This window comes from Papio anubis, chromosome 12 (assembly GCF_008728515.1).
Source record: "Papio anubis isolate 15944 chromosome 12, Panubis1.0, whole genome shotgun sequence".
NCBI classification, from domain to species: Eukaryota; Metazoa; Chordata; class Mammalia; order Primates; family Cercopithecidae; genus Papio; species Papio anubis.
The window spans coordinates 28,417,981-28,442,937 of record NC_044987.1 but is presented as its reverse complement, the minus strand read 5'-3'; the positions used below and the strand labels follow the sequence as shown (position 1 = coordinate 28,442,937).

Here is a 24,957-nt window from a genome sequence, read left to right as displayed (position 1 = left end):
AACCTTGAGGCAAGGAAATTCAGGTGCTGGCAGCTGGAAGGTGAGCAAGTATGCATTGAGATGACAAAGGAACAGATAGGGCAAGACATTGATAGTATCTATCACGGTGACTGACCATAGAGACATCGGACTGTATCTTTACAGGACTCTGTCACCCAAAGGACCACCCTATCCCAACATCTTTCACTGAAAATCAGTCAGACTTTGCTAGGAACTTCAGAGACAGAGAGATCACTACTTTGAGAGGCAGCCATTCTCTTTATGGGAAACTCTTCTTTCTCTCTCCTTCCTCCAAAAAAGAGTTCTTCCTCATTAGAAACTTCCATAACATTTCTGACATCTCCAAATATAGAAGAAAATAAACACACACAAACACACACACACAAACACACACACGCACACACGCCCCTGCATACACATACACACACAGACCCACACACAAATGTGTATGTGCATTGGGATATCATTTCCTTTAAAATATCTGATAAGAATTTACACTACCTAGCCTCCTCCTAAATCTCATCCTACACTAAACGGCCTTAGTATTTTGGGGTCTGAAGTACTTTATTTTTCCTACCCCATTTTACATCACAGCCCTGAAACTGAAGTCCTACTGTTATCTTACAAGGTTGTAGTTTAAGTCTGTTGTTTGTGTGCAAAAGCCCCTTGCCTTATATTTTTCTTTTGATAGAACTGAAGTGATACTAAAGCTTTTGTTTTTATCTGCAATAAAATATTCTAAAGCATTTTGAAAGTCAACATTTGGGGAACATTTCGGAGTCTGGAATTTCTGTAGAAAAAGAGGACTAGTGAAAGTGACGGCCCTCATGACAATAAGTTTACAACATTTATCAGTATCATGGCCCTAACACCTCTGAATATGTTGTGCCATTTTCTCCATGTCACTGAATTCTCTGGAGCATGAAAACAACTGAGAGAGAAATTTCCAGTTGACTTATAAGATCAAATTAAGAGAAAAACCAATTATTTCTATTCTAGTGTGTCATTGTATGTCTTTACTTGGAAGACCATGTTCAATAGAATGATCACAGCCTGGTAGTAATAGTTAGAAATAATATACAGCAACTTTTATAGAAAGACCCCTGAGTACCTTATAAACCATTGATATGTAAAGGATCAATGTAAAATCTGATTGTGGATTAAAGGCCAAACTATCATTAATTTGCAAGTCTCATATTGACCTTAATATATTAGTGTTTTTAACATTTGTACCCTGATTAACTTCTTTATTCATTCCTTGAGTCAATATTTATAGACACTATAATGAATAGACACTAGTCTATTCATTCTTAAAAGTCTGCCTTGTTCTCTTAAGCAAGTGATATCACTTCTTGAAACCCACTGCATTCCCCTTATTCTGCTCTGTATTTTAGCCATTTCTGTGAGTCTCATCCCCTTATGAGATAATAAACCCCCTTGTAACAGCAGCACTGACAGACTTATCTTTATAATCATTAAATCTCTTAGCCTTAATCCTATAGGTAGGAAGCACTCCATTGACATTTGTTGAACTAAAGCGAACTGAAAAGTGAAGTCAATATGGAAAAGTGTCCTGATTCATTTTCTCCAATTTCCATCAAAGACTAAGGATTTGGAAGTTACATTCTTGAAGATTGGTATGCCATAATTTGTTAATAAAACAGTTAAAAATCACAGTGTTTGTGCCTGGCATTCACCTTATTAATATGCATAGGCCTGATTGCCTGATTATAGAACTTAATTATTTGACCAGCACCATGGATATTCCTAAACAACTCTCTGCTTCTTAAAAAACAAAAACAAAAACCCGCACACAGGGAAAAAATGTAATGACAAGAATCAAGTAGTGACTTCTCTTAAACACATTATTTTGGTAAGGATAATCATCGTTGAGAGTGTATGATTGATCCTTTCTAACCTATTCTACAAAACTCTAAACAGACACTTGATCATTATTTTTAGTCTAGTTGCACCCTCTGTTTCTTTTAAAAATATGAAATATGCAGATTCTCTGCCCCTACAGTTTTCTGTCTTTAGGAAAGACCATAATTAATTTTGCAACCAAGTACTCACCCTGGGCATTGTTTTCGCATGACAACTAAGCCAACCACACTTGTGTGAAGACAGTGCCATTTTATATTCCTATCTTTCAACTCAAACTGTTTCTTTTCCCTATTTTCATATTTTTAAAAGAGTAATTACATAGGAGATACAAGGTTTGGTCTGCACCCACAGTCAACTCATTCAAATTTATTCTTTACAGAAGATATTCTTCACTTTTGTTGAGAGGATGAAAGCCATGTGAAATCACAAATGACACTTTCAGTTTTACACAATCATTTAAAAATAAGCAACACTCTATTTACAGGATACCACTCAATGGATTGTAAATCGAATTTTTTCACAAAGAAACTAAGGCAGTGAGAACTTCACAGCGTTTGTGCAGTACATTTGTTTTTTTCTCAGCCAGGATCTGGCTCAGCAGAGATACTGATGCCCCTAGCATCACCAGCCAGGTAAATAAATCTCCAGATCACTACTCCCCAAGCTCTTAGTTTCCAGAATGTTGATGCATATGGAGCTCTGCAAGACCTTTCATGCCAGGAATTTTGTCCCTGTCAGTTCCTTGTGGTATTATAAGTCCTCACCCTTTGAAAATTTGTTGTATAAGCTTTAATTTATTATAGTTTTTTGCTAAACAATCTTGAATGGACAATGAGTTCTCTATGGAGACACCCAGTGCAGAATTTTTACTGGTTCCGCATCTTTTTAACATTTACAAGAATTTGCACTTAAAATGGATTTTTAAAATAAAACTGACACATTTTTGACTGTAGTCACAAAGAAATCACAAGCTGAGAGTGTTAAGAAATAAGAGGCAGGGTGGGGACAGGGGCTTAGAGAGAGTGCAAAAAGGCTTACATAGCCACACCAGAAAAACATATAGTGAATCAGCAAGAGATAAATAATGGATTGCTGAGTGGCAACAACCCCTGCTGAAGCCAAATAGCAGGAATCTGTAGTAGACTCCATAATAGAATATGCCATTTCCTGGCTGAGTACCATCAAGCATCCTCCTGATGATTATCTTTTGCACAAGCTAGACTGGAGATTCCCAGAGAATAAGATGGCTCCATCCTGCTCCACCCATGTTAAATTACTCAAGTATAGATTGCCCAATATGACACCTAATTCAGCTATTTCACAAACCGAGCTTTCTCCACAATCTCATCTATTTGCTGCTTGTCCTCATCTTCATGGAAAGATTCTCAAGGAAAGTTCTATTTTAGATAAATTGTGGACTAGGTAAATCTGGCAATATAAAACATGGAGAAAGGTTATATAAAATATTATAAATGTGTAGCTGAACTTCCAAGAAAGTAAAGAAAATCTTCAGCGGCCAAAAATGACAGGCAGCTGTGATGAAGGAAATTGCCAGATTGGGTAGGCTGATTCAGCATTTAATGCTTTCCCAAGAACAGAAGCTTTGTGTTCAGTCAAGTCAATACATAAAGCCAGACCATTGAAGGCCAACAGCCCAATAAAAGGGTATAGTTGAAAAAATTCTGTCACCTGTACAGAGTCAACTAAGTGTTTTCTGCCTTGGCCTAGGCTTAGTGTAGTGAGGAAAGTATCTTCCTTCAGAATTTGTCATCACAGCCTTGTTCTTGAGACAGATTGTATTTTGAATTTATACCACACACTGTGGTCTGGGAATCTAGAAGCTGAGAACTTATCATAAAACTGGCCCCAGGCCAGTGATACCAATGTTGCAGTATCTATTAGAAGCAAACAGAAAACATCTTTGGAGGGTTATTTTAAGAGATATTGGCAGTGAATTTCCCAGGATGGTTAAATGGCAATCAACCGTCATAGTCAGGAAGTACAACAAATCCTAAACAATATGAACAGAAATTAAAAAGTAAAAATCTAAACAACTTGTACTGAAACTGGAGAACATTTAAAACAGAAAGAAAGTCTTGAATGTAATCAAAACAAAAACATAAGATGAGAAGAAATTTTATTTCACCAATAGCCATGTATACAAAACTCTTTTCCAGCACCATTCATATGTTCTGATTTTATTTATTTTATTTTATTTCTTATTTGTGTGGGCACATAGTAGTATATGTATTTATGGGGTCCATGAGATGTTTTGATACAGGCATGCAATGAGTAATAATCACATTATGGAAAATGAGGTAACCATCCCCTCAAGCATTTATCCTTTGTGTTATAAACAATCCAATTACACCCTTTTAGTTATTTTTAAAATGTATAATTAAGTTATTATTGACTATAGTCACCCTGTTGTGCTATAAAATAGTATGTCTTATTCATTCTTTCCAGCTATTTTTTTCTGTGCCCATTAACCATTCGCACCTCCCTCCCACCCCCACTACCCTTCCCAGCCTCTGATAACCATTTTTCTACTCTCTATGTCCATCACATATTCTGATTTTAAAAGGGTTTTCCTATATTTTGTACAAAAGTCACTCAATTACACCGAATTGCTTGTATGGGATATTAAAATGCTTAAAATAATTTAATTTTTGTCTTTGACAATGAACATACATGAAAATTGTGGCTTTCACTGTTATCATTGACGACACCAGTGAAGTTACAAAGGGGTTCATTAGTAACTGAAATTAGATTTTCTCTTGTTGAAGGAATTTTCAGTTTTTCAGAGAATGAGAGTTGTAATCTCTAATGCAAAAATAAAACTGAACTATTAAAAGATCTCTAGTATTTTTTAAAAGATGTTTGAGTTTCTAATTTCCTAAACATTTCTGAAAGCATTCTCAGAAAAAAAAAAAAAGAATCCAACAGAGAGAAAACCTTTTTGATTTTTTTTTTCTTTTTGTAATTATAAGAAAACACTACTGTATTTATATACAGATGAGAATTCACTGAATATTTTCTGGCATCAGAGATGTCTATAAATAGATTGTGCCTTAGAAAAACCTTGCTTGCTACCGAACCTACTCAGAGATGATTATTCTTACCCTATGAAGACACCGAGCAGCCTATCTTCCGTTTTTATAAATTATCAATAAGTGAAGTACATCTAAATACTTCGGATGAAAATCATGTTAAGTTTCTACGTTGATGCATTCTCATGAGAAACATATGTAAATGTTGGTTCATAGCATTGTCATTCTTTTTAAGGAGATTATAACATTTCCTGAACGAGGTTGATAGAATGTGATTTAAATAAAAGTGGTACTTTTCACCACTTATTTTGAATATGGCTTATCAATTCTTCTAACTAGAATACATACGTGACTTTTATTTTTTAAAAACCTATCATTTTCCCATGATGATTCTACATGGAATTATGCTAAAATAGTTAATATTTTTAAAATAATATTTCAGTGAGTTAAACTTGATTTTTCTCTTATTTTCTTATATCTTCACAGATTGTAAGTGTTGGAAAGCATGTTAAAGGCTACCATTATATCATTGCAAACTTGGTAAGAACTTCTTATTTTCTACTTTTCATAAGAATTGCTCAAGCACACAAGATTATCTTAACTGTGCCTTAAAATAATGCTTCAATAAATAGACTACATTACTTACTAAGCTTTTAATAACACATGTGATATTTTATTATAATGATTATTAAATTTCATAAGTAGAATTCAATATAATTTTATGCAGATTAGCTTGGTATCTGCTAAAGAGACCTTTAAAAGAATTAATAATGGTTATTTTGCTACGATACCACTTGTCAAATTAAATAATTTTCTCTGTCTAAATGATAAATGCTACTTTATAGATAAAGATAGCCAATATTTGGATATTACAAGAATGATCTAAACTAACAGCTATGTTCTCTAATTTTAAGAATAACTGTATATAATGGCTATATAAGCAAATCTTTTAAATGAGAGTAATGCAAATTTTTAAAAATTATGTCAACTTTTCACATGTCATATACAAATGGCTAACAAACAAGGCACATCCATTTTTATGAAATTCTTAAAGGCCTGAGAGAAATCCTTTTAGATATCTTGGCAAGGCTCATTGAATATGTCTTGTTAACCATGCAGTGTAGGAGGTAGATTGTACATGGAGCGGTCCATCCTCTCTTGTTTTATTATAAAGGACCATTTGCCCTAAGGGCCTGATTCCCAAAGTGATTTACACTGGAGAAGTTAAGGATGTTTTCTCCTTTTTCCATTTTTATGACCCTTTTTTTTTTTTTTTTTTGAGACGGAGTCTTGCTCTGTCGCCCAGGCTGGAGTGCATTGGCGCAATCTCAGCCCACTGCAAGCTGCGCCTCCCAGGTTCAAGCCATTCTCCTGCCTCAGCCTCCCAGAGTAGCTGGGACTACAGATACCTGCCACCACGCCCGGCTAATTTTTTGTATTTTTAGTAGAGACGGGGTTTCACCATGTTAGCCAGGATGATCTCCATCTCCTGACCTCGTGACACGCCCGCCTCGGCCTCCCAAAGTCCTGGGATTACAGGCATGAGCCACTGCGTCGAGCCCTTTTTATTTTTTATGACTATCTTGCGCTTAAACAGGAAAGAAACTGAAGGATGCAAAAGAGATTCAGATCTACCCATTCTTTCCATATGGCAAGTGTACTGTCCCACTTTGAGACAGGAATTTTCAGTCTTTAGTGAACTGGGTTTGGTTGTGGATCTGAGATATTAAAATACAGCAATATACGGTGAACCATTATTATATTGTGCTTCTTAGATAAAGTATAATCTTGCAACTTAATGGATTATCATGAAAATACTGAGAAATTTTGACTTATCTTTTTCATTGCTTTTAGTAGGCCGTTTTAGTAGAGTGTTTCACTATTTTTTATAAAAATATAAAATTTAAGACAAATGTATTCTGATATTAATTACTATAAAAGAAAAAACTTAGGATTATGAGATATCTGTAAGTACAGTAAATTGTACCATGAGACTCTAATGACTTTTATAGCAAATAGGAGGTTTTGTCATCTATTCTTACAAACAATAGAATTGAGGGGAAAAAAATCAATATGTAGACTATCATTCCAGAAATGAGTTGTTGACATGGGCAGTTAAAATAAATAAATCAGTACAAGATGGAATGAATTAATATTTGTAACACTCCAAAGGATATCATAAACAGCCCTGGGAGATGGCAGTGTATTTAAGTTATCTAGAGTTCCAGTACATGAAGTAGAAAACCATTTTTGTTTGCAGTAGGGACTAGAACCATCACTTTCACTAAAAATCAGCAAGTTTTATTATATGTGGTTGATATCTTTGTAATACATGATCAGATCAGTGACTGCCATGGACATACATTATAATATAGTGTATTAATATGGATTAGATTGACTTATTCATTTGTCCCTAAAGGACTCTTACTTATAACACTAGAGTAGTTTTTATTTTATTGAGCCAATCAACAACTATTTTTGAGAGCTATGTGCATAAGATTCTCAAATGTGAAGTCAATCCAGAATCAAAATGAAAGATGACATCAACATCATACTTAAGGTTGAACGACTGAATGATTTTCCCCTAAAATCAGGAACAAGATAAGAGTGTCCCCTCTCACCACTTCTATTGAACACTGTATTGAAGGTTCTATTACAGATATTTAGGTAAAATAAATAAATAAAAGGCATCCAGATTGAAAAGGAAGAAGATTATATGTATATAAAAATACTAAGGAATCAAAATATATTTGTAGAACTAATAAGTTCCGCAGGGTTGCAGAATGCAAGGTGAATATACAACAGTTTGTTGTATGTCTATATATTAGCAATACATATTCTAAAAATTAAACCAAGAAAACATTTCATTGATAATTTACAATTACAATTTACAATTAATGGAGAACTGTTATACTTAAACCAACTCATCAAGGGTGATTTAACAGTATTAGTAAAAACTGATGTCTACAGTAACAATTCTTACTTGTGATTGGGTGGTTACAAATATTCTGGAATATTTAAAATATTCTGTAGTCACAATGTAGAATATAAAAGCAGAAGGTATGAAGTCCAACCCATATTTACCAAAAAGAGAAGAATGAAATTTAGCAGACATCAATATGTGATGCATGAAATTGGGTCATAAATTTACAAACATGCATTTTTGTAAAAGTCAAGGACCTCCCTTATTTGAACAATGAGATCACTTGGACTCGGGAAGGGGAACATCATACACCGGGGCCTATCATGGGGAGTGGGGAGGGGGGAGGGATTGCATTGGGAGTTATACCTGATGTAAATGACGAGTTGATGGGTGCTGACGAGTTGATGGGTGCAGCACGCCAACATGGCACAAGTATACATATGTAACAAACCTGCACGTTATCCACATGTACCCTAGAACTTAAAGTACAATAATAATAATAATAATAATAAAAACAAGGTTAACTCTCTGGAGAAACTGAGTTTAAATATAGGTGTTCTTTAGATTCTTTAAAAATGATAATCTTTTAAACCAAGAAACAAAGTAAGGAATGTCACCAAAATACTGGCTTCCTAATGGTCTTTAAATTCTTTGGCTGAAATGCAGAAAGCAGATTTCACATACTTAAACAAAATAATAGGCAATTTGTTTGTAAATAAGGATGCAAATAGGTTGTGAATGCTCTCTGGCATTATTTTAAATTGTCTTGTCATTATAAGTTGAACTTTTCTTCTTCAATTAACAGCCATTCAATCTCCTTCATCATTCTATCCTGATAAAATGAGAATACATTTATGTATTCTATGCCCCTCTGATCTTAGCTTTTGGAGCTATTGCAGTGTGCTGGCGTCTCACCTCCAACCAGGCCAAAAAAAGTAGAAATCCTTTCCCTTAATACTCAAGCCTGAACCTGCAGAAGGTCCAAGAGGGTCCACAGGGAGCTAACATCATCTGAATAGTATGAGCTATGCCTGATATCTAATTGAATGGGCATGCCCCGCCCTGATTCTTGAAATTTTTCTGTGTTTATCTCTGCCACTATATTTAACAATTGGATATTAAGTGTGAGTAAAACTTGTTAGAAATGAAAGATTGCTGCTATTCTTTTTTCTTTTCTATGTCCTATATGGGATTTGTATGTGGGTGCATGTATGTTTTATTAAACCCATCATCTAGAGGTACTGGTGAAAGCGTATTATATCGCAATAGATTAAATTCTGTTCCAAAAATTTCCCAGAGAAGTAGAGGCAGGAAAACCTTATCTGTCAGTTGGTTTATCCTAGTCTGTTTCTTAGAGATTCATGTAAGAAAATTGCTTCCCTACTTTGCCCCTAGACTTACTCTTTCCTAGTTCTTCTTTCATTTAGCTGCCGGTTATTTTTTAAAGACAAGTATGATGATATTGTTTGCTTAAATTTTTTATTGGCCTCAGGCTGCAAATACAGTAAAAGACATCATATTTTTCATGACCTGATTCCCCATGGGTTTTCCAAACTTACTTGCTAATACGTGTCTCACTTCTCCTCAGAGTTTGAATGTCTCTCCAAATGACATATTGTGCCAACTCTGAGTCATTGCCCCAGTTTTTACCACCATCTTCCAGAGTAAGCATTCAAAACCTAAGCACTGCTCTACTTAAATATTTTAGGAAAAAGGATTTGCACTCTTGAACTTAATGCACAAAGCCCTTTAAGATTTTGTCCCTACTTGACCCCAGTCTTTCCCACTCCACCCCACAACTATCCCTTCTTCAGATCAAACTAATTCCCAGGCACCTAATGCAGCTTTCCTTTTCCCAGCTTTGTTTAGGTTGTTATCTCTATCAGGAGGTGTTTACCCCATTCAATCCCAGTCAGTGGTTACAGTCACTTCTGGAAAGCTATCCCTAAATATCCACTTTGATAGTCTCTTCTCTGGGTTCTCAGACTACCCTGAGTACCTGTGTACTCATAGTATAGAACTTATTCTTGTTTTTTCATTTATCAAATTATTATTTTATACCCCCTCTGTACCAGGTACTGTTCAACATCCCATGGCACAACTGCAAATAAAACATTAGCACACTGCAAGTTCACTGAAGGCAGGAATAATGTCTCTTTCTTTAACCTTATAGAAGAGTCCTTATCCCTATTCTTTATCTGTTGAACTCCTGCTTATCCTCTAGCACCCAGTTTATGTTATTGTAATTGTTTTTGTTATTATAATTGCTTTAATTTGGCCTTAAAAAAGATTTTTGATAGAAAAATGAGGTTCAGTGTAATTTAGCCAGGATCTCACAGATCTGAATTCTCAAAGAAAAGTTTGAAGTTCTGGCCTGTCTGATTGCAAAGAATAAATACACAAATAAATAAACAACTTAGGGAATAATGCCACCAAGTGACCATTTACTTAAGCATCTCCCACAGCACCCATCAGGGGGACCTAGCATTAAACACATTGCTCTGTATTGATATTCACTCCTCTAGCAGTCAAATAATTTAAATATGGCCACCAATAGCAACAAGGAACAGTTGACATTTGTCCCATTTGCAAGACAAATTCTTAGAATCTTGTTCTCATTTAGATTTTTTTATTTTATAAAGTATTATTTAATTTACATCTAGGAGAACACCTGGCTCAATCATTAAAAAGATATAAAATTACAAAATGTTCTGGATATATATAATTAAAGATGAACTGAACCTGTTTCTTACCTATCCTCCACCATCTCACACACATACACCATTCAGGCCTCATTCAGAACATAAAGGAAATTAAACATTAGGATACAGAAAGCAAAGTGACTTGTTTATATTTAGGTGTCTGGTTAGTTTCAGAATGGAGAGTAGACATGCTTCCCAGAATTTGCAGTCTAGCACGTTTTTATTGAAGTGTAGTGACCCTAGTTAAGATTCCATCAACTTGGCGACATTGTTTTACTTTTGCACTTCCCGTTTTTTTAACTTTTCTGCATTAAGCATGTCTGACTCTACCATCTATCTACATGCACTTGGAAAGTACATACTTTAAGTCAATTTCTTAACTAACCAATTTTTACAACATGGTAAGGGAGCAATTTCCCCCATTCTATTTGACGTTCCTTCCATTAATTGCACCGCAGCTATCTCATATGATTTAGTCAACCTATGAACCTGAAATGCAAAATACAGCAGAAATGTTACCTAAATTAAGTAAAACTTAAAGATCGAGCATTTATTAAACAGTGATAAGATGATAGACTTGTAAATTTACATAGTCATCAGGATATCTGATACCTATAATTTTAAACATTTTATTTTCCCCCAAAAGATGTATGAACTACAAATAGAAATTAAAGAAAAACCAAGTTGGATGTTACTCTAGAGAGGGGTAATTAACCATTGTGAAATCCAAGCAAAGTAGTAGCTCATTTTAACAAGTAGAAAGCCTTTCCCTTGATCTCCCCCTGCCCTCAGGGACATTATTTACTTAGTCACTTAACTACTAATTTCCTCCTGACTATAGAGTGAATAATTTTATTACAATGTTGCCCAGGAACTCTCAGTTCCACTATATTCTTCGGATAGAAACTGAAATCAAAATGGCCACTAAAATAAAAGTTTCTGAGAAAACTGCTTCACAGTCTAGATCCTATCAATTTTCTATATGAAATTGTAAGAAAATATATGAAAGGAAAAATATTGCCTGTGCGCAAAACAGACATAGCTGAAATTAACTGAGTCACCCACCATTCATTCAAAGCATAACTGAAAAGGGTTTATAATCAGACATGACAATTTTTTCCTTTACCTTCAGCATAAGAACAGGATAGACTCTGAGAAATGTGAACTATTATTTATCAGCCAGACTTTACATCAGATGATTTTTCTGAAGGCTGCAGCTTTGCCTCTTTATCCTGCAGCTGTGGATAACGCTATGAAAGAAGGTTTGGCAGACCTTCTATTTCAGCCATGGTTGAAAGAAAATAATAATGTCGTCAATTAGCAGCTAATGCAATAGTTGAATTACTGTGGCTTTTAGAAAACATTGGAATCATTTGCCTGCCTGTGGGTCTGCCCTATACTCTGATAGAAGCAAACAAATGTTCAACTGACATTTTACTAGCTGGAGATTGATGGACAGTGTTTTTCCCATTTCAGAAACATAGGCTTACTTTCTGGTGTCTAGCTTCTTTATCAACAAAATGAGAATGTAATTGATGAACTGTCAAATTAGCGGGCATATAATAGGCATGAAATAAATATTTGTTGAGTGACTTAATTGATAATAGTGATCATTTACTGAATTCAAACCAGATGTGCTGGATACCATAGCATTCTCATTCTCATTTTGAATGTGGAAGGTATAAGGTTAGAAAGTAACAGAAGTGGAATTCAAAGTGTGGGCTTTTCCAGGGGTTACAGTATCACACTGCCTTTCCTATAGATACTATGATAATAAAATTTAAAACACCTCTGTGTAAGAATATGCAGGAGTATAAGGTGAAAAAGACAAACTTAAGAGGTGGTTTGTATGACTGAAATCTTAGCTCTACCATACATTTGCTGGATGGCTTCGAATAGTTTTTCTTCACCCCCCGAGCCTGTTTTCATATCTATAGGATAAGGCTAATAATAGGATCTATCTCATAACCTTGTTATGAAAACTAAACTAGATCAATAATCTGTGTAATGTGCTTAGCACAATACCTGGCATATAATAAGATCAGCATATAATAGCTGTTAGCTCATATACCTGGGCCTCTTTGACAGCAATTTTGCTCAGTTGCCAGTAGACTGATATATTTTTTCTTAGATAGCCAAACAGCAATGCATATATGTTGGTTGGGAAGACAATCTACTTCATTATAAAAGAAAAAGGAGGAGGAGAAGGAGGAGGAAGGGAGGGAGGGAAGAGGAAAGGAAAGAAACAATCTGAAGACTCCAAAACCATAGCCAAGGTGCATTCAGAAAGACAAGCAACTCCAAGTCCTCATTACTTCTTACTCTAACTGCAGGATTATTGCTACACATTTTATTCCCACCAAAAAATGGACAAAACACTCTCCCTTCATTCTCTCAGCAAATTGAAGCATATTCATATTTTCAAAAGAACCTTTACTAAATACTAAGAGAAAACAAAAAGAAAGCAATTACAAAAGCTACAAGTTCATGCGTGTGTGTGTGTGTGTGTGTGTGTGTGTGTGTGTGTGTGATTTACTTTTCTCTGAGCTAATACCTATGGCTTCATTAATTCACTTCCTTAATATGCTTTTTGTTGTCTTCTTGCTATTGTCTGGTTTACACTTTGTAGGGAGTCAGGTATAAAACAAAGATGATAAATGGGTAGATAATATAGATGGAAGATAGATAAATGACAGATAATTGGTAGACAGGTGATGGATAATAGATAGATGATAGATAATGGACAGATATAGATACATACATACATACACGGATAGATAAATAATAGAAAATGTGTAGACAATAGATATGATAGATGAGACGGAAGGAAGGAGGGAGGGAGAGAGAGAAAAACAAACAAATAAATAAATAAATAAACAAACAAATAATTGTCCAGATTTTTGAATCCTTGACAACTACCTCTAGGCAAGAAGGGATAGCATCCTTACCTCCCCGCTTCTTCGCTCCATCTGGTGGTCACCATCTTTTTTCCTGCCACACAGAAGTCCATGAATGGCCTATCTGGCTTTCGTCCCTTGGACTACCATTTCTCAGGACACTAAGACTGATTCCATGACTTTGCTATTGTGAATACTGCTGCAATAAACATATGAGTGCTGGTGTCTTTTTGACAAAATGATTTATTTCCCCTTGGGTATATACCTAGTGGTGGGATTGCTAGGTCAAATGTTAGTTCTATTTTTAGTTCTTTGAGAAATCTCCATCCTGTTTTCCATACGGGTTGTACTAATTCAAATTCTCACCAACAGTTGCAGTTTTTCTGTTTTCCCTTTTCTCCACATCCTCACCAGCATCTGTTATTTTTTGAGTTTTAAATAATAGCCATTCTGACTGGTGTGAGATGGCATTTCATTGTGGTTTTAATTTTTTCTCTGATGATTAGTGATGTTGAGCATTTTTTCACGTTTGCTGGCTATTTGTATGTTGTCTTTTGGGAAGTATCTGTTCATGCCCTTTGCTCTTTTTTAAATGAGGTTATTTGGTTTTTATTTGTTGATTTAAGTTCCTTATAGATTCTGAGTATTAGTACTTTGTCAGATGCATAGTTTGCAAATATTTTCTCTCATTCTGTAGGTTGGCTGTTTACTCTGTTGATTGTTTCTTTTGCTGTGCAGAAGCTCTTTAGTTTAATTAGGTCCCATTAGTCTATTTTTGTTTTTTTTCATTTGCTTTTGAGGTCCTAGTCATAAATTCTTTGTCTAGGCCAATATCCAGAAGAGTTTTTCCCAGATTTTCTTGTAGGATTTTTGTATTTTCACATCTTATGTCGTCTTTAATCTATCTTAATTTTTGTATACGGTGAAAAGTAGGAGTCCAGTCTTCTGCATAGGGCCAGTTTCCCCAACATTATTTATTGAATAGAGTATCCTTTTCCCTTGTTTATTTTTCTTAACATTGTCAAAGATCAGTTGGTTGTAGGTATGTGACTTTATTTCTGGTTTCATTATTGTGTTCCATTGATCTATGTGTCTATTTTTGTACAAAAACCATGCTGTTATGGTTACTATAGCCTTATAGTATAGTCTTAAGTCAGATAATGTGATGCCTCTGGCTTTGTTCTTTTTGCTTAAGATGGCTTTGGCTATTCAAGCTTTTTATTAGTTCCATATGAATATTAGAATTGTTCTTTCTAATTCTGCAAGAAATAATGTTGGTAATTTGATAGGAATTGCATTGAATCTGTAGATTGTTTTGGGCAATGTAATCATTTTAATGACATTTATTCTTCCTATCCGTGAGCATGGGATGTTTTTCCATTTTTATGTGTCATCTATTATGTATTTCATCAGTGTTTGGTAGTTTTCCTTGTAGAGGTCTCTAACCTTCTTGGTTAAATGCATTCCTGGATATTGTGTGTGTGCGTGTGTGTGTGTGTGGCAATTTTAAATAAGATTGAGTTCTTGATTTGGTTCTCAGCTTCAGTGTTATTGGCTATAGAAATACAACTGATTTGGAGGCATTAATTTTGTATCTTGAAACTTTACTGCAGTTGTTTATCAGACATGGTAGTCTTCTGGAGGAGTCTTTAAGATTTTCTAGGTATACGATGATGTCATTAGTGAATAGAGATAATTTGACTTCCTCTTTTTCCTATTTGAATGCCTTTTTTTCTCTTTCCTGATTGTTCTGGCTAAGATTGGAAGTACTATGTTAAATGCAAGTCGTGAGAGTGGACATCCTTGTCTTGTTCCAGTTATTAGGAATAATGCTTCAAGCTTTTGCCCTGTCAGAATTATATTTGCTGTGGGTTTGTCATAGATGGTTTTAATTATTTTGAGGTATGTTCTTTTGATGCCTAGTTTTTTGAGGATTTTTATCATGAAGGTGTGTTGCATTTTATGAAATGCTTTTTTATGTATCTGTTGGGAGGATCGTATGGTTTTTGTTTTTAATTCTGTTTATTTGGTGAATCACATTTATTGCTTTGCATATGTTAAACCATCCTTGCATCCCTGGAATAAAACCTACTTGATCACAGTGAGTTATCTTTTTGATGTGCTGCTGCTGGATTTGGTGTGCAGTATTTTGTTGATGATTTTTATGTCTGTGTTCATAAGGGATGCTGGCTTGTAGTTTTCGTTTTTGTTGTGTCCTTGCCAAATGTTGGTATCAGTATGATACTAGTTTCATAGAATGAGTTAGTGAGAAACAGGAAATTTTTTGATGCAATCATATTTATCTCCTTTATCCCCCTTTATACTTCATAAAAGGCAATCAGAGGCATTCAAGAAATACTTGATTTGGACTGAAATAAAAACATATCTTTGTCTCATTTATTGGATTTTGAATTACAGAATTTAACAGCTAAATAGATATAGTTAGATTTTCCACATCTTCTTTATCATTTTCCACATTTTTAGCCATTGCTTTATTTAAAATCTTTTAATCTGTATAGGCCATTAATTTATGTTACTATTGAAGAGCTGCCATGTATAATAAACTAAATTTAACAATCTTTGTATCAATTTTTATAGGGATTCAAGGACATTTCTCTTGAGAGGTTTATACATGGTGGAGCCAATGTTACTGGATTCCAGTTGGTAGATTTTAATACACCTATGGTAATCAAACTAATGGATCGCTGGAAGAAACTAGATCAGAGAGAGTATCCAGGATCTGAGACTCCTCCAAAGGTATTTGTTTATTTTTATCTACTGTATTACGGATAGTTTCAAAATTTAAGATGGAAAGTTTATTATACGGATTTTCCAGTAACGTTTTGCCAAACATAGTATGGCATGGGAAAAAAGCATTTTGTCTTTATAACTGCCTTGCACATGCACTTAATAATTTCTAAATTTCTGTATTTAAGAGTAGAGTTGCTAGACATTAGCTCAAGCACTTTACTATTATTATTACAGTACTATACATATGAATTTTCTTGCAGAATTATATATATTTTTTAATTGGTAACTAAATACTTCAAATGTGAAAGAGCATCTGTAACTTTTCTTCCACACAGAAATCTTCATGAAGTGATTTACAATGAGTAGGCAAATTAGAAAATTAGCAGAAATGTAAAATATACAAGCTTCTGCAAAAGTTCTCTTTCTAATTAACAGTGAAAAATCTGGTTGTTTTAATTGTTTTCTGACTGATATTGTGAAAGTATGCTATTAATATTTGCTCAGAAAAGGTTGGTAAATTTCTGATCATAAGCATATTTGATCAAACTAAACAGATAGATGACTTTCTTAGACCTCATGTTAAATTATGGCATAATGTTTCTTAAACTCCAACTTAGTGGTTTGAGCCCCTACCTAATAAGGCACCATCATCAACATTTGTTAATCTATTACTAACAGTGTATTCCAGTAAAAAGTTTTATATGTAATTTGGAAATTCAAGCCTAGGAAAAACACGATCTAAGGCTAAAAGGTCTTAGCTCTGCTTCTATTTTCTAATTATAATATTTCATAGTGGCTATGTTAATTTCTTCTCAGAAATACTGGAATTTTGCCAGCTCGGCATACCATCTTCACTGCCTTATAAAATCACAGAATTTCAAAACAGAACATTAAATGGATGTCCACTATGTGTCAAGCACGGTTGTCCAATCCTTTGATTTTACAGATAAATACATGCAAATTATTAAATTGATATGTTAGTTGGCAGTCCTTGAGTCAGGGACCAGATTCATGGGATACACAGGATATAATTATTTTAATGTCTCCTATTTGATTATATCCAACTAGACTCATCTATGCTATAGCTTTGGCCTCTGTTGTATAATCGTCTCATCATTCACAACTCTTGGCATGATGCTAGGCATTCAGTAGCCATTTAATAAATAAATGCAGTACAATTAATTCTCATTATTCACAGTAGTTATATTCTATAAAGTCTCTTTAAATACTGAATAAGTAAATATAGAACTATTGCTCCCAGGGGTAATATAGGGTTAAGTTCTGCTAGCCTCTGGTTACAAACTTCTTGTCAACTATTCAGTACATAACCTTGTTTTATGGGTGTTTCTGTTTAAAGAAACCTTATTTAATGTATTGTTGGTTCATGGACATTGAACTCCTGGCCAACAGCACTGTGGCTCATGCCTGAATGAAGCTTATTTAACATGCACATTTTCTCCATAAGGCACATCACGGCCTCCTTGCACTTGGGACCACTAAACAGCACGTCAACACTATGCTTTTGGGCCATGTTAAACAGTGGAATCATCAGCAAAAAGCACAAAACTGCAGAAAACATGGCACTAAATAGAACACAAAAAGGACACTTGTTTACAGTACGAGAGTAGAAACAAGGAAACAGTGTTTCCTTGTGCAGCCACAGCTGGGACCTTGTGTGTTAGTTACTCAAATTTTTCACCACTCTATACAGTTCCACAAATAACCACAAAAGTGTCATAAGTATCGATCTAAGAGTCACAAATAAATATTAGCAAGGAGGAAAATTTGAAAATTTAGAATCCACAAATAATGAGGATTGATTATAATTAATTAAATTGTACTCTTAAGTGTTCGATTTTTCAACCAAGATTAAAAGCATGACTTCTGATCGTGTCACTTCCCTGCTTTAAAAAAATCTCCTGGAATCAAGGTCTTCCATTTTATAGGCCAATCAAGACTTGACAGTTGCATGACCTTCTACCCTCTTTCTGATGCTCCAGCCAATGTGAGCTGCCCCTGCATTTCCTCACCCTTTATCACTCCCTGTGCACATGCTTTTACCTCAAAAGTCCTCCACCACCATGTCTACCTGTCGAAATCCAACCACCTTCCAAGGCTTTATCTCAAATTCCACTTTCCCTATGAAATCTTTTTTTTTTTTTTTGGTAAATGTGATTCCTTCCTGCCTGTACTCTCCATAGTATTTCATTGGGCAGTTCGCATCAGGGATTTAATATAATTATTTGCACACTTACTGTTTCACTCCTATAAACTCTCTGGGGCAGTAACCATCAAATACTCATCTTCGTAGTCTTCATGATTCCTAGCTAGAGTCTGGTACATTTTTCAAAGAGCTCTCAGATATGATATGAAATTTCATCCTCATAATAACCATAATAGAGAGTCACTATTATCTTGTTTCATTTCATTTTGCTCTGTTTTATACTCTATAGCCAAGAAAATGTGCCTCACATTCCCATAAACCTATGAGTCACAGAATTAAAATTCATCCCAGTTCTTTCTTCTCTAATCCCATACTTTTTCTACTGCACCATGATTCTGCCCAATTCTGTCTTGTTATCTATAAATCTTAGTAAATGAAATCATTTCATCATTCTAATCACTTATCAGAGCAGTAAATAACTATAGGGCACTATTTACCCTGCCTAAAAATGAAATGATTAGTAAGAATTTTCTAGGTGCCACCTAGAAGTTATCTGCCCGTAATTGTGGTTCCCTGGATTGTAGCACAGTAAGACACATAGAAAAGAATTACATCCTTTGAAAAGGTAAAACTGATTTAAACTACTGCTTCTTTCCATCTGTCAGCTCTATGACCTGTCAAATCCCAGGTCTTTGCCACTCTGGCTGAATGTCTCCTTTACTCTCACCACTCTGTGTGATACTTGCTCTTTTTTCTGGTTCACATATTTCATAAAAATGAATGCACTTTTTAAAACACAGCAAGTGTGTTTGCTTTTTGGTGCCATCTCTTCTCAGCTTCTTTCTTCCTGTTGAAAAAGCAACAATATTTTTATTTTTTCCTCCTTTGGTCCTCAAGTACTAGCATTGCACTTTTCTCTTGCCCTTTGCGACTTAAGCAAGATTCATTTTCTCATTGTTATTTTCTTGCCTTAACAAAAAAAGATGATTTGATGACTTTCTCTATTCAAAGATGTGTTGGGTCAGGCAGGGGAGGAGGCACATTCATTTTTGGTGTAGTACCTTGCTTAAACACCTTAGTTTTTCTCAGCTACCCCATCCCAATAATTGTGAAGGGCATGTCTCTCCAGAAGCTTGTTTTGTCAAGTCCTGGAGGAATATATAGGAAATTTATATGGTTCTTTTAAATCCTTCTAATACAAGAGTTATATCCTATACTATTGAACAGTTCTTTGTTAGAATTAATGCTCCTTATTTTATCCATGTTTTAGTTTTTCTCTTCCCTGTAATAGTGGCTGCTGTGTCTCATGCCCATGTTGCCTAAGTTTACTTTCTTTTCTTTTTTTTTTTTTTCTGAGACAGGCTCTTTCTCTGTCACTCTGGCTGGAGTGCAGTGACACGATCACAGCTCACTGTAGCCTTGACTTCCTGGGCTCAAGCAATCCTCCTCCCACCTCAGCCTCCCAAGTAGCTGGGACTACAGGTGCACACAACCACGCCTGGCTAATGATTTGCGGTTTTTGTAGGGATGGGGTTTGGCCATGTTGCCCAAGCTGCTCTCAAACTCCTAGACTCAAGTGATCCACCCACCTCAACTTCCCAAACTGCTAGGATTACAGGTGCGAGCCACCATGCCCGGCCCTAAGTTTACTTTCTACAAATGGAATTTCAAATGATTTTTCTTCATTTGAAAGCACAAAATCAAGGGGATCATCCTCCACTTCCTACAGCACAAACCTACTGCTCATATAGGCACAGAAGGTGTTAATTATAAGGAACTGACCATATGGAATTTCTAAAGGAGACAATGTAGTTTTTGTCATGATAAGTAGTTAGTAGTTGACACTATTTAGCACAGTGACTAGTACATACACATTTGCTGAATAAGTAGATCTGTCATGCTTCCAGAAAATTGTGCCCCATTTCCATGTGTTCAGGAATTTTCCAATAAATGTCTGCCAAAAGCGATCCCACGTTGATTTATTTTTATATTTAGAAAATTACATTTTTATCTCAACCTTTCCTCACTTTTTCCCCTAACCTTAATAATCTTTTCTCAGAGGTGGAGGGGAGCTCACTCTTTTCTCAGACAGAAGCAGATGGTCTATCCTTCACATCTCCACTTTGATCCCAGGTTATATCGAAAACTTAACAAAATGACTTTGCCTTCCTGTGCACCTTCATTGGGTATAGTGTGGCAATATTCATTCCTATTTAGCACAGTCACTGATGCATACACATTTGTTGAATAAGTAGATGTTATTTCTGGCATCATATTTCTGAATAACAATAAACAATTCCACTCATTCTTCTGGGAGAATAAACAAAGATATATACTTCAAGTCTGTGAACTTATATTAAATCTCAGGGAACCTTGCTAGGCATTTTAGAGGAGGAAAAGATTAAGAGGCCCAGCCCTCCTGGGGCTCAAGCACAGAAACTGACTACAAGGCAGATTACACAGCTGCATTAGCCTTTGATACATTACCTATTTGTACTGGGACACAACAGAAAGACCTTGCCTAAGGATCTTTCTTCTACCAACTGATGGAAAACTGTTTTATTAGAATTTCTATTTTTCAGAATGGTTTTTCTCCTTTTTGAGTCAGGATGATAAGATTTGGTATACAGGCTTTATATTAAAGCAAGAATAGAAATTTCTGAAGCTAGAGTCAATTAATTATCAGTAATTTAACCATCCTTCAGATAGAATGGTGCTTTACGTCATAAACTTACAAAGACCCCAGACCATTTCTAGCACTCGATAAGATTTTAACATTTACCATTATATGCATTTTCATTTGGTTAGTACACCTCTGCTCTGACTTATGATGGAGTCCTTGTGATGGCTGAAACTTTCCGAAGTCTTAGGAGGCAGAAAATTGATATCTCAAGGAGAGGAAATGCTGGGGATTGTCTGGCAAATCCCGCTGCTCCATGGGGCCAGGGAATTGACATGGAGAGGACACTCAAACAGGTAACTCACAATTTTATTTAAGTTCAATTCATTTCATGGTCTTCTTTTAGTTGAATGTTCAAAAAACAGACTAATTTATCCAAGCACAAATACGTATTACAATTGCTACTCAAATATATCAAGCCATCATTTTTGGGACATTTCTAGATAAAATACAAGGTAGAATTTTGCTGTTTACATTTTATGTGGATGCATAGTGAGGATAAGCTAGCTTAAGTTTCTGTAATAACCCAAATCTCAGTGACTTAAAACAACAAAGGAGCTTTGCTTACTCAGACATATGCTAGATTAGCAGGGGCACTTGGCTAATTGTAGTCACTTGAGGACATAGACTGGCAGAGCAGTTACCATCTTGAATTCTGCAAAGGGAAATGGATAGTTGGGGGCACATTTCAAACTGGCAATTAAATTCTGTGGCTTAATAATATCACCTGTCCTGCCTATTTACAACTCACATGTCAGAAAGAGTCGCACGGGCCTAGCTAACCACAAGGTTAGCTAGGGTTCAGGAAGTATAAGCCACTTCCTGAACCACAAGGGGTTCAGGAAGTATAAGCCCACCTGGGTCCCAGGACATTCCAGAACCAGAAATAATGACTACCTCTGGAGATCTTCAAATTGCTTTGTAACTTTGGATTAAGTAGTCAGTTTATTTCAGTCTTTTATAATTACACCAACACTATTTGTTCAAATAATTAAGGTAATATATACGTATTTAATGTTACATTTTAAATGTTCTGAAATGTTACAGGTTCAAAACATAGGTAAAAGAAAATTAAAAGGAAATTTGGAATAAAATATATTTCAATATTTTCAAAAATGTCTTTATATGTTTTTGCTTCTTATATCTTAATTTTAATATTAGCAAGGTGAGAATATGATCTGGCATATGTATCAGGGTTATTTAATCCATTTTGTGGATATACAAATAAAACTGAAAAGTAACCATAAAAAAATTGTGATTCCTATAAAAATACTTTATAATTGAGGGAGGATTCATCTAGTAAAAATGGAAACTTTATAATATTAAAAACAAATAAAACATATTCCTCTTCCAGGGGTATAGCAAAATTGCTTATATATCCCTTTGATATTCCTCTTTCAGATTCTACCCCAATAGCTCAAATACCTAATGGCATTTCAGTTAGTTGTTTATAGTTTATAGTTCCACTTTTTTAAGTAGTTGTAAGCCCAGCAGATGAAGTTGAAATTCCTATAAGTGAAATTGCAAGTGAACACATGTGGTTTTCTTTTTCACTTAGGTTCGAATTCAAGGGCTGACAGGGAATGTTCAGTTTGACCACTATGGACGTAGAGTCAATTACACAATGGATGTGTTTGAGCTGAAAAGCACAGGACCTAGAAAGGTGAGCCACAATCAAACTGAAAAACAGAATTCTCTGTTTACTTAGTTTGTATGTAACATTTTAAAGGCATACAGAAGAAAGATGGCTGGACATTTCCCTTTTTTGTGAGTACTTACAAATACTTTAGTACTGTCTTTATAATCAATGCTGAGATAAATGTGTGTGTCATGTAATTGATATTTAGTAGTATGCCCAAGCTGAAACAAACTAATTTATACACTGTTTATATCCCTTATCCAAAATGGATGCAATATTTTGGGTGGGGTTAGCAAAAGGAATCCCACAAAACAAAATTGGCTCTGCAGAACAGAATGTGAAGCAGTAAAGAGACATAAGCACCTCAAGGTAGTCATTTACGAAATTATTAGAGCAAGTACCAAAAAAATTACTTCTAACGGGTGAACATATTTAGAATAGGCTGGGTGTTCTTGAAGTAATCAATTAGATAAATTTCAATGAGCAAAAGAGAAAGAAGAGGGATGGTAAGATTATTGTTAGGCTGAGAGGGAAAGAAACATCTAAGTTGTTCAGGAAGGTGCTGGTGCTAGGTTCCTGGATTTGGGAAGATAATTCTGCTAGTGGTAAGATGTGAGTAGGTATAGCAGCAGTGTTCCCAGCATTCAAGAGGTACTTTATACAGTGCAACCATACAGCCCCACCACAGTAATTGGTTATAAGTGTTTTGTAGCTAACTCATGTAATTTTTAACATTCCTGTTATCTAGGAACTAGGATGTTCAGGGAAACAGATACTCAAGTTAACCTTATCTAAAAGCTGTATTTGGCTGTTTAAAAAAATTTCCAAAATATATTTTCATGCTTTTATGTAATAATGATAACTGCAACTTATGAAATGCCTGCTGTGTCCTAAGCACTGGACTTGGTGCTTTGCATGATTCCATCCTCATAACAAACCTATAATTTGAGTAGTAGTATTTCTCTTTTTTATAAATGACAAAATTATGGCCCAATGAGTTATCTTATCCAAAGCCCATAAGTGAGAAAACATATTTAACTCTTAGTATTTTCTCCCTTACTGATCTACATAGGAAGAGATGATTTCCTGCTGGAGGAAAACAAATAAAGGAAGGCTGTATGGGGGAGGTGGGATTTTAAATTGCCAGGATGTTAGAGTTTGGAAGGATGAAATGGAAGGGGCAACAACCTGAAGAAAGGCTTGGAGGCAGGACCGTTAAAGTTAAGGTGATACATGGAAAATAGCAAAGGCTTTCCTAATTGCATTTTGCTTCAGACTACGATATGGGTGTGCTTCTCTATCTGTGAGAAGTTTGGAGCTGCCATGGAAACCATCTCTAGATTTCCATCTTCTTAATGGCATAGCCTGTGTGGAGGCTGCCAGCTAATACATGGTAAACTGGAGCCTACCTGATCCAGATCAGGAGTGGCAGGAGATGGACAGCAGCCGGGGGGCCCAGCTGCACCTCAGGGCAGGCTCTTCTAAGGAGATTGACTGAAGCAAGGGAAGGAGACGTTAAGAAGAGCTCACTCTACCAGCACACAGCCAGCAATAAAAAAGAGGCAAGCTTTAAGCAGAGATCCTCTGCTAGCTGGGGAGCAGATAGGATATTCCACAGGCCTCTAAAAATGTTAACAGGTGGACAATGCTAAATGCTAACAGGTGGACAAAGGTAAGACTGACTCACCTCCTTGCCATACACCAGACCTTGCAAAATTTGCGATTTAAACAGAATCTTTTAAAATGCAAATGACAATTACTTATTTTACAAAACTTTAAGTGCAGAACATCAAATCATTCTCTATAAGAGAAAGAATAGTGGAAAAAGAAAGCCGGTGCTAACTAGAAGTAATATGAAGTGGGCTATTCATAGTACTGAATCTTTTCATAGCCTATTGAACCATGATGGCAACAAAAATTAAGACTTTTCAAAGAGAAACTTAAGGAATAAGTTGGGAGAGTGATGAACAGTACATCTTCACACCCAGCTGACATTCATCTAAGGCTCCTAAAAGAAATATGCAGTATAAAATGGTGTAGACTCATCTATCTTCATTTTTCCGTGGCAATGATCAACTCGGGCATTGTGTCAGGAATATTAAACTTAAAAATGAGCTACCATGAGAGACACTATGCTGGTGAAACTAGGCAATATGTCTGAGAAGTGAACAATCATTCTTGTAAATTGAACACTTGCCAGCAAGGGAGCTATCTTTGAAAACAGATCAGAGAGTCAACCCATCAGTTTGTCTGACTTCTGCAACAGG

At 35.4% G+C, this 24,957-nt stretch overlaps 1 protein-coding gene across 6 annotated transcripts in view; it reads left to right on the top strand.

Annotated features, from left to right (window-relative positions):
• Positions 1 to 24,957, top strand: part of GRIA4 (glutamate ionotropic receptor AMPA type subunit 4) — a 382,415-nt gene that overhangs the window by 281,383 nt on the left and 76,075 nt on the right. For all 6 annotated transcript variants that reach the window (XM_017948915.3, XM_031653000.1, XM_017948916.2 and 3 more), the window contains 4 exons: positions 5,421 to 5,474; positions 16,055 to 16,213; positions 21,180 to 21,347; positions 22,610 to 22,714. In XM_017948915.3, the coding sequence (XP_017804404.1) occupies positions 5,421 to 5,474; positions 16,055 to 16,213; positions 21,180 to 21,347; positions 22,610 to 22,714 (486 nt within the window). The remainder of the gene's footprint in view (positions 1 to 5,420; positions 5,475 to 16,054; positions 16,214 to 21,179; positions 21,348 to 22,609; positions 22,715 to 24,957) is intronic.